Source organism: Antedon bifida, chromosome 11, assembly GCF_963402885.1.
Source record: "Antedon bifida chromosome 11, ecAntBifi1.1, whole genome shotgun sequence".
Taxonomy (NCBI): domain Eukaryota; kingdom Metazoa; phylum Echinodermata; class Crinoidea; order Comatulida; family Antedonidae; genus Antedon; species Antedon bifida.
The window spans coordinates 1,900,830-1,912,917 of record NC_136236.1 but is presented as its reverse complement, the minus strand read 5'-3'; the positions used below and the strand labels follow the sequence as shown (position 1 = coordinate 1,912,917).

The 12,088-nt window shown below is 30.9% G+C and overlaps 2 protein-coding genes across 2 annotated transcripts in view; one reads left to right on the top strand and one right to left on the bottom strand.

Moving 5' to 3' along the window:
• Positions 1–12,088, top strand: part of LOC144856206 (transient receptor potential cation channel subfamily V member 5-like) — a 103,465-nt gene that overhangs the window by 43,333 nt on the left and 48,044 nt on the right. The gene's annotated exons all lie outside the window — the stretch shown is intronic.
• LOC144856177 (E3 ubiquitin-protein ligase TRIM45-like) lies at positions 555–4,018 on the bottom strand. The gene is made up of 3 exons (XM_078714134.1): positions 2,887–4,018; positions 1,871–2,790; positions 555–566 (listed from the first exon to the last, which is right to left on the bottom strand). Exons 1-3 carry the CDS (start codon positions 4,016–4,018, stop codon positions 555–557), a joined length of 2,064 nt encoding a protein of 687 aa, XP_078570260.1.

Genomic DNA, 12,088 nt, shown 5'->3' with positions numbered 1-12,088 from the left:
TGTTTTCTTCAGTGCTGAATAGTTGGCACACTTCTAAGTAAACAATGTTAGTTTATTGTTATTATATAATTTGAAATTAAGATGACATTTAAAGGGAATATACAAATAATACAACTTAAATGTACTCTACCACATAAGCGTCTGAACCTATATCATTGTATATCAAAATATTCCGGCGGGGCGGATCCAGGGTAGCGATTGCTTCTTGTGCTAACTCTCAGTACTGGACTAACATAATCTAATTAGCCTACTCAGATTATGAAGTTGGAAGTTGTAAATGAATTGTTGACATTAACGGGTGACAGAGAAGTTCTGTGTTTCGATTGCTGCTTTCTTCCTTTTTAAAAGACTAAACAAGTATTTCAGATTGTTTTCTCATTTCAAAATGTTACTTCATCCTTAATCCTGAACATCTAAATATTCTTCAGGTTTTGAATTTTAATTATTGTTATAACCAACAACTCTAGTATTAAATATATATTTTAAATCACTGTTTATATATTGTCTTTTGTTGTCAGTTTGTCGGAATATTTGTTTTCCTTTATTGGTTGATTTTATCGTTCAACCTGGTAATTTAGATTTAGAATTATTAACAAGTTTTCATATTTAATTTAAGAAATTTCATATTCCATTAATAAATGAAAGTTGTGTTTGATATCATCTCACTCACAATTTCAACAAAATTGTTTTGTATTTCCTTTCAACTCATCTTGTCCTGCTCCAAGCAACCTGTACAAAGTTGAAGCTATGGTAGGCTAGACCGAGCATGCCGAGTTTGTAGACAGGGAATTTTGTACATCCTAAAATACTAATATTATCAAAACTAGTAGATACTACAAATCTGGTTGATTTTCAGCAATATACCGTAATGAATATACACATAAATAATCACACAAGTACAGTAGGTTTATTGAAATGTCAACTTTTAATTCAAGTAAAATGAGAAAAACATTGTCTAAATTTAAGCCTACTAATCACCAAAGTATACATATTTATATATATTTACTAGATTTAGACTAAAACACAGTTGAACTAATTAAATAATATGTAAATTATATTTCTACTCTAGATGGAAACAAAAATTGTCTAAACTTACTAATCAGCAAAATCAATAAAAAAAAACAAAACTATTTCATTAATTTGTAATGAATTCTAGTCTAGTAAATAATTGAAACTAAATATAATGCAACGATTGAAGAAGTTACTTATAGTAATTAATGTAATATTGATATGACTTAATATAAACGAATTCAAATATGGCTGAAATATATTATATGCAAATATGATATTATACAGTGTTTACTGCTGTTATTCATCATTACATAATAAACCTGTTAGTTAACGTTAGATAGTAGTTCCACAGCATTCAAGTGAAAATAAAATGTAATATATTAAAACATTTAAGTGCTCTCTCGTCATTACCAGTTTCCCTGACTTAAATCCTACCATGTCAGCTTCCGTGTCTTAGGGAATATAAAGTATGCGTAATAAGTAATATTGTGTTTTTAATTCAACATATTACACAGAGGCGCCAGGTAAAACATTAGCTTTAAGACGCCTCTGATTTCAATTACAATATTTTCTTCATAAACAATATTTTATTCATTTTATCACAAAGATAAACAAGTATAAGTAAATGTAATTAGACTGATTATTTATAATACTATATAATGATAATCCTAAGTTATGCATAAGATCACTACAACATTTTATCTGTAATCTGTACACGTTTGTATTATATTTACAAGTTGATTTATTTAATTAATTATGTTCAATGCGGAAAATAACATTACAATTATAAACATTTATATTTTGTTAATAATACGTGCTAATGTTATTTAATTATTATTCAATAATTAAATATTTTTACTGTTTTGTCACCATTATTTGCCACTGCTACTCTACGTGGGTGGTGTGATACGATGGTTAATCCTTGAGGATTGCGGATTCCATCTTCTTTCTTATCAATCCTTTTAATGAACTGTCCACTATTACTAAATAGCTGTAGTTTGTTGCCACTTGATATTATGATATTGTCATCATCATCAACTACTACTCCACTGGGGTTCTTCACCTTACCATCTTCATCACCCTCATTGACAATGACCTTCATAAACTTTCCCTTTATATCAAATAGTTTTAAGCAATTCTGGTAATGGTATAGTACAAGAATATGTCCTTGTCGTGTAAGGGTGACATCAATGATATTTACAAATTTAAAACCTGTAACATCACATGTTGCTATTTTCTTAAACAGCTTGCCACTGTAGATGTTAAACATGGCTACATTGTCATGATTAGCTACATACATTACACGTGATGCTTCATCCACATGTATGCCCCATGGATTTGCCAACTTTCCCTTACCAAATGATTTAACCACCTGGCCATTCATAGTGCATAGTGTGATACGTTTATTATTACCCCAATCACTGAATGCTATATTACCATTGTTCATTGTGGACATTCTGCATAATTGCACACCTTCTGATAGTGGAATCTTACCGATGTCTTCACCTGATTGGTTGCATTTGTGAATAGCATTGTCTTGACATGAAACAAGCAAGCAATCGTCTCCATATTTAACTACATCATACATTTTTTTAACGTTATCTATTTTGATAGTCTTTAATAATCCTTCATTCTCTACTTTGATATTCATTGGTGACTTCTTAATGTGTTCACCATCAACTCTAACATCAACCTTGCAAATCCCTGCACTTGTACATCTACCTATCACAGTATAGTCACCATTGATGTCTTCTTCTACTTCAGGGATGATAGTTTCTCCTGTTGGTTGTGTCAATGTAACTTTTATGTCATTTGTATTTATTTCACATTCATCAGTTTTAATTATTTTAACATCAATTGTTGGCAATGTCATGCTCTCAGCTCCTTTTATTTCGAAAAAGCCTGTCCTTGAGTCTGTAATAATTCCAATGTCATCGTGCAATAAAACAATTTGTTGATTGTTTTTAACAAAGTTAATCTCTGCATGAACATCCGATTTTGTTTTAGGCACTGCCTTGATCCTATCATCCAACACTCTAATGACGTCATTACCGGATAAAATCGCCGTTGCTTCGTTGCCCTTCTGTAGGTGATGCAGCAAATTGATGTTTGTATCTATAAACGATACAGTCGTTGTCACATCCTCTATTTCAGCATCAGTTGCCTTCCTCTTCATTTTGTACATTACCTCCACTTCACTTTTTAATTTGTCTCCACTGTCTTTTATTCTTCTTACCAATTCCTCTACATGATTTTCAATTCCTCTCAAACTCTGTTCCCTCTTTTCATCTAGTTTCTTAACACGATCTGTCATTGCTTTAAGATCATCATTTAATTTATCTGTACATTGTTTAGCAACTTTTTCAAGTTCCGATGACGTTTCTTTAAATGTGTTAAACGCGTCTGTTATGCTGATGGTCATATGTTTTTCCTTTCCTTCCCATTCCTTGTGATCCATGATTGAACAGTAAATACAAATGGCAACATTGCATATTTTGCAAAACACTGTTAAAGGTTCTTTTTTGTGAATAAGACACAGGGGTGGGTGCATCGCATTGATTTCACTGACACTCATTAATTGAACTTCTTCCACTGAATGCAACTTGTGAGTTTCAAAAAGTCTGTAGTTCTTATGATGATCACTACAATCGTGACAAAGATATTGTCTGCAATCCTGACAGTAGGTTTTAACGTGATTTTCCTTTCCACAAATACATTTTACCTGATCTGTATTTGTGAATTGTTCAATAGTTTCTAATAGATTATTCAGAAAAGTGTTGGGTGGTAACTTTTTTAGACCGCCCTCTGGAATCTGATAAGGTTTGGAGCAAGTTGGACAGGTTTCTTTCTTATTTTTTTCCAACCAGTTGTCAAGACAACCTAAACAGAAGCTGTGAAGACATGTTAAGGTTCTGGGTTCGTTGAGTCTATTTAAGCATATTTGACACTCTAGAACCTTATCATCGATATCTTCTAGAAATTTAGTCAAATCACCACTGGTAGCCATCTTGAATCGATCTGTGAACAATTGATAATTACTTAAATGGTTATTTTCCTTTTATTTAATTTGTTTTAATACATTCACAGAATTCATAATCTTTCATTTGTTTGTGCTCAAATAACACTAGTAGTATAAAATGAGATACTTTATAAAATAAGAAAAGGTATTTGCTGTAACCCACTCTTCTCATAGAGGGTTATAGCATGGACAAAAATGTATTACCTTTTGTTTCAGTTGATAGTAATAATTATAGTTGATTTAGGTGTTGGAGAGCCCCGGGCAATCGGTAGCCTATACCTGTACTCTGGAATTAGATTATAAATCGATCAGTCATGTGACATTTGTCGTGACTTCACCAGTGGATTGGTTCAAATTTTTGCGCTGTGTATTCAAACCGAAGAATAAAGATATCCAGTTAACTTACGAAAGTATAATGCATACTAGTGAGATTATTCAATATTTTGACATAGAATTACATTGAAAATTAATATGATCTATTTTTGTTTAGTATTGATTATGTTTGTTAACTGTGCACATCGCACCCATGAAATACGACACATGGTACTATAAAAAAATAAATAACTTAGCCTACCTTTTGAATTTCTCAATAGATTCGTGTTTTGATAGTCGTTTGTAGAGACAGGCACAAATGTTCCAGGTCTAAGTTGAAACAATGGTTCCGATATTAAATCAAGTGTTGATGTATTTTATAGGACTATCGTGATTGCTTATGTACAGTCTATTGTTAAGAACACAACATTGTGCTAGTCTCACCCGGAACGTTTCATGTAGGGAATTTCCAAGATTATTATAAATAGAAATGGTTAATTATTTTTACCCCATAGAGGGCGATATTATGGAATTTAGCCAAATTTGAAGTATCAGTGACTTTGTTTACTGGAACTTGCATTTGTACTATTTGAGAAAATCCTTAAAATCAGTTATTAATTAATTTCCCCAATCTTTTTAATGAACTTTCCACTTTTAAAACGCATAAATGTAGCACAGCTGCAAGTATTGGTTTCCGTAAAGTATTAGTATCCTTAATGGTATTATTCTTCTGGAATTTAAAAGGAAAAGATAGCAAATATTTCACAGTACAGTATACAGTAATGCATAGTTATTGAAATGTCAGGGAGGGCAACTGACCTCTCGAAATAAATCATTGGGGTCAAATATAGCATTTTTACCCCCACAAATTTTAAAGATATTTCTTTTCAACATAGTCTTAGCACTTTTCGCTCAACAATACAAACAGGCAAGTCCGAAACAGCCTTTACGATAGGCTAATCTAGAACATTTTAATGCAGCACATTATTAATTAACTCACTTAGCTTGGCTAATGTTCAAATAAATGTGATTTAACAACCAATGCGAAGTGGTGAAAACACGACCAGACAGAAGTCTGAGCAGTGTGTTCGTACAGTAGTTAATTTATAGTCACGTGTTTAAATGTTTACGCTTTTGTTTTCTTCGGTGCTGATAGTTAGCACAGTTCTAAGTAAACAATATTACTTTATTGATATTATATAATTTGAAATTAAGATGACATTTAAAGGGAACATACAAATAATACAATTTAAATGTACCACAGAAGCGTCTGAACCTCTATCATTGTATATCAAAATATTCTGGCGGGGCGGATCCAGGGTAGCGATTGCTTCTTGTGCTACTGGACTAACATAATCTGATTAGCCTACTCAGATTATGAAGTTGGAAGTTGGAAATGAATTGTTAACATTAACGGGTGACAGAGAAGTTCTGTGTTTCGATTGCTGCTTTCTTCCTTTTTAAAAGACCAAACAAGTATTTCTGATTGTTTTCTCATTTCAAAATTTTACTTCATCCTTAATCCTGAACATCTAAATATTCTGAAGGTTTTTGAATTTTAATTATTGTTATAATCAACAACTCTAGAATTAAATATATATTTTAAATCAGTGTTTCTATATTGTCTTTTGTCGTCAGTTTGTCGGAATATTTGTTTCCTTTATTGGTTTATTTTATCGTTCAACCTGGTAATTTAGATTTAGAATTATTAACAAGTTTTCATATTTAATTTAAGATATTTCATATTCCATTAATAAATGAAAGTTATGTTTGGCATCATCTCACTCACAATTTCAACAAAATTGTTTTGTAGTTACTTTCCATATTCTATGGGATTAATGTTAGATACATCTCACCAATCCTATGTGTTAATTTCAACTCATCTTGTCCTGCTCCAAACAACCTGTACAAAGTTGAAGCTATGGTAGGCTAGACCGAGCATGCTGAGTTTGTAGACAGGGAATGTTGTACATCCTAAAATACTAATATTATCAAGACTAGTAGATACTACAAATCTGGTTGATTTTCAGCAATATACCGTAATGAATATACACATTAATAAACACAAGTACAATAGGTTTATTGAAATGTATCAACTTTTAATTCAAGTAAAATAAGAAAAACATTGTCTAAATTTAAGCCTACTAATCACCAAAGTATAGATATGTTTACTAGATTTAGACTAAAACACAGTTGAACTAATTAATTAATATGTAAATTATATTTCTACTCTAGATGGAAACACAAATTGTCTAAACTTAAGTCTACTAATTAGCAAAATAAACCAAAATACGGTTGAACTATTTAAATAATTTGTAATTAATTCTACTCTATTAAATAATTGAAACTAAATATAATGCAACGATTGAAGAAGTTACCTACAGCAATTAATGTAATATTGATATGACTTAATATAAACGAATTTAAATATGGCTGAACAATACAAAATACATTATTATGCAAATATGATACAGTATTATACTGCTGTTATTCGTCATCACATAATAAACCTGTTAGTTAACGTTAGATAATAGTTCCATTGCATTCAAGTGAAAATAAAATGTACTATATTAAAACAAAATGTAAGTGCTCCCTCACTGCTACCAAATTCCCGGACTTATTCACGCCAGCACACTTAGGTTCTATATAATCAGCGTACGTGGCGTGATGTCATATTGAGAAATTTGCATATGAGTAATGTTTTATTAATTTTATCACAAAAATATACAAATAAAATTAAATGATTACTTATTCTATGTAATAGTAAGCCTAATTTATGCATAAGATCACTTCAACAATTTTCTGTAAAAACAACACTAATTCTAATAATTTCTATATTCCTATTAATAATACGATATTTAATAATTAAATATTTTTACTGTTTTATCACCACCATTTGCCACTGCTACTCTACGTGGATAGTGTGATAAGATGCATAATCCAAACGGATAGCTGATTCCATCTTCTTTTTTATCAATTCTTTTAATGAACTTTCCACTATTACTAAATAGCTGTAGTTTGTGGCAACTTGATATTATTATATTGTCATCATCATCAACTACTACTCCACTGGGATTCTTCACCCTACCATCTTCGTCACATTCATTAACAAGTACTTCTATCAAGTACTCATTAACAAATAATTTTAAGAAATTCTGGTTATGGTATAGTACAAAAATGTTTCCTTGTCTTGTAAATGAGACATCAATGATAGTGATAAATTTCAAACCCGTAATATCACATATTGCTATTTTCTTAATCAGCTTGCCACTCTCAATGTTAAACATGGCTACATTGTCATCATTAGCTACATACATAACACGTGATGCTTCATCCACATGGATACCATATGGATTTGTCAACTTTCCCTTACCAAATGATTTAACCACCTCACCATTCATAGTGCATAATGTGATGCATTTATTACCTCGATCACTGAATGCTATATTACCATTGTTCATTGTGTACATTCTGTTTACTTGCACACCTTCTGATAGTGTAACCTTACCGATGCTTTCACCTGATTGCTTGTATTTGCGAATGGCATTGTCTCTACATGAAACAAGCAAACAGTCGTCTCCATATTTAACTACACCACGAACCACTTTAACGGTATCTATTTTTATAGTTTTTAATAGTCCTTCTTTCTCTACTTTGATACTCATTGGTGACTTCTTAATGTGTTTCCCATCAACTCTAACATCAACCTTGTAAATCCCTGCATTTGTACATCTACCTATCACAGTATAGTCACTATTGATGTCTTCTACTACTTGAGGGATGACAGTTTCTCCTGTTGGTTGTGTCAATGTAGCATTTATGCCACTTGCATTTATTTCACATTCATCAGTTTTAATTATTTTAACATCAATCGTTTGTCCTGTCGTCATGCTCTTAGCTCCTTTTAATTCTAAACAGCCTGCCCTTGAGTCTGTAATCATTCCAATGTTCTCGTGCAATGAAAGTTTTTGCGTGTTTTTAACAAAGTTAATCTCTGCATGAACATCAGATGTTGTGTTAGGCACTGCCATGATCCTATCATCCAACGCTCTAATGACGTCATTACCGGATAACATTGCCGTTGCTTCGTTGCCCTTCTCTAGGTGATGAAGCAAATTGATGTTTGTATTTATATACGATATTTTCGTTGTCACATCCTCTATGTCAGCATCAGTTGCCTTCATCTTTATTTCGTACATTGCCTCCATTTCACCTTTTAATTTGTCCTCATTGTCTTTTATTCTTGTTACCAATTCCTTCACATGATTTTCAATTCCTCTCAAACTCTCCTCCCTATTTTCATCTAGTTTCTTAACACGATCAGTTCTTACTTTAAGATCATCATTTAATTTATCTGTACATTGTTTAGCCACTTTCTGTAATTCTTCTGATGTTTCTTTAAACGTTTTAAATGCATCTGTTATGCTGATGATCACGTGTTTGTGTTTTCCTTCCCATTCCTTGTGATCCATGAGTTGGCAGTGTATACAAATGGCAACATCGCATATTTTGCAAAACACAGTTAGAGGTTCATTGTGAATGGAACACAGAGGCGGGTGCATAGCATTGATTTCACTGACACTCATAGATTGAACTTCTTCCACTGAATGCAACTTGTGATTTTTAAAAAGTCTGTAGTTCTTATGATGATCACTACAATCGTGGCAAAGATATTGTCTGCAATCCTGACAGTAGGTTTTAACGTGATTTTCTTTCCCACAAATACATTTGGTCCGATCTGTATTTGTGAATTGTTCAATTGTTTCTAATAGATTATTCAGAAAAGTGTTGGGCGGTAGTTTCTTTAGACCGCCCTCTGGAATCTGATAAGATTTGGAGCAAGTTGGACAGGTTACCTTCTTATTTCTTTTCAACCAGTTGTCAAGACAACCTAAACAGAAGCTGTGAAGACATGGTAAGGTTCTGGGTTCGTTGAGTCTATTTAAGCATATTTGACACTCTAGAAATGTAGCCAAATCACCACCGGTAGCCATTTTGAGTTAATCTGTGAACTGATAATTACTTTAATGGTTATTTTCATTTATTTTAATTTGTTTTAATGCATTCACATAATTTATAATCTTTCATTTTTGATGGCTCAAATTGAGTACTTCATAGTTATTTTAAGAATGAAGTAAGTGTAACAGACAAATCGCATACAATCGACATATGTTTATATATACTTATAAATAATTTAAAACACAGACACTAGACAGAAATTATAATTATTATATTATTTTTATCTTTTATGGATCTCTCCCATCTTTATTCATTCATTTATGTATGCATATTTTGATAAACAAAAGTTCATTATTATATAATACAATAAAATAATATTATAGAACAAGTTGTTAATATAAGACAGCACACAAACAATCTTTTTATAGTACTGTATACAAATATGTATACAGTTTTTCAGGTAAGTAATACGTTTCATTATTTGTATACGTAATTGTTGTTTATAGCATTGATAATATGTATTTTCTTATATTTTTTTCATTTATAAAGAGATGATGAAGTGAGGCATATTTCCATTTATTTAGTTGTTTTAATACATTAGCTTTGTATATGCTTAGCAAACCAATTGAAAACACATGATCTACATATGTATTTCCAGTGCCAAGTATTATATTTTTGAAATTTGCCTCGATATTGAATTTAGTTAGTGTTTGCTCATTTATGTAAAGCCACAACTTATTTGCTTCCGCACATTCAAAAACAAATGTGCATCATCTTCAACACAGTCGCATTGTGGACATTTGTTTATGTTTACAATTTTCCATATACATAACCTCTTTCTAGTTGGCATAATCCTATGTAGTAACTTAAAGTTAATTTGTTTGAGCTTGTTAATTAATTAATTTTTTTTACACTGCCAGGTTAATTTCCAATCAACTCTAGTATTAAAGTACAACTGCCATTTTATTTGACATTTTGCTTCTATACCTTTTTTTTCTAATAAAACAGTTATACATTTGCTTACTTGTTATTTTACATAATTTAGTAGCAGGCAGAAACTTGCCCTGTATTGTATTTTCATTTTTGACTTAATAACGTCTTTCCATTCTTGTGGAATGGCTTGTAGTAAGTTGTGAAATTCTGCTATCCAATTTGATTTTGAAATTAGAATTTCAAGTAACATAATTCGAATTAATGAATCTATTACCTAAAACAATATCTTTTATTTTTCTAATATCCAGTTTCTATACAGTAGTGATAGGCTGTTATAACTTATAAATTTATTTCCCCAAATGTTTTTTTCTAATATTTCATCATAGCCTGATGGCCATTTTAATACAATTTCATTATAATTAGTTAATGCATTTAATAGATAAAAACTAGGTATACCTTTACAACATTTTATATCATAGTGAATTTTAGTGTTTAGTCATGGTTTTTGTGACGTTGGTGTATTTATATTACCAGAGCATGACTGGTTCTTTTGTTTACATTCTATTGATATGATCACAAAATAACATTAGGTAGCTAGTTACTAGTTACACGTATAAAATGAAATACTTTACCAGTCACCAACAATTATTATTATAAAAATAAGAACAGATATTTGCTGTTTTAACTCCACTCCTCTCATAGAGGGCTATAATATGGACTTCTACCAAAATGTAGATGTTTAAGTTGATAGTAATAATTATGGTTGATTTACAAATATTGGGGAGTCCCGGCCAATCGGTAAACTCTGAAATTAGTTTAGAAATTTTCGTGACGTCACCAGTCACACCCAGAATATTATTAAACTGGATTAGTTCTTATTTCTATTCGCTGTGCATTCAAACCGAAGACCTTACAAAAGTATAATACATACTCGTGAGATTATTCAATATTTTGGCATAACATTAAGCATCGAAAATGAAGATGATCAATTTTATATTTAATACTGAATCATAAAATTGCGTTTATTGATAAAATACTAGAAAACTGTGCCCTTATCCGAACAAGAATACGATAAAATGGTCTAAGAACTTATTTAATAACTTACCTTTTATTTTTTTGATTAGTGTTTTAATGTTGTTGTAGACAGGTGCAAATGCTCCCAGGTTAAGTCGAAACAAGATGGTTCGGATATGAAATAACTTGTGTTTAGTTCTGATTCCTGTGGCGGTGGTGTATTTTTATTAGACTAGCATGATTGCTTCTTTTATGTACAGACTATTGATAAGAGCACAACATATGCCTTACACGGAAACGTTACAAATTATCGGCATCCATTTGTGCTAAAATTATTTTCATTTTACGAATATTTATTTTATTTTATTTTATTTTATTTCATCAAAACCAAACCAACAGCAACGAAAGATGCCACTTAAAGGTATGAAACAGAAAACAGATACAATAAATACTCTATATATGAAGCAAATTTGATTAAATATTAAGCCGAATCTCCGCTTAGAATCTAGACTACGGTGGTATGTGTCGTAAGCTAGGCAAAAACATAATACGAATACTTCACAACTTTAAATCAAAATACAATGACATTTTATTTACTTAATTTCAAACACAATGTAATGCATAACAAACAAGATCAATAAAATAAAAAATTACAACACAAGATCACTACTGAAATTGTGACTTCTATTAATTGAAATTAGTTGTTAACAATTTATATTTAATGAATTTTATTCATGTAATTATGAATATTAGATCCATTTGTAATTAAAACAGTTTTCACAGCGATCAAGTAGAAATAAAGTGTAATGATTTATATAATTAATAATATTTTAGAATTGC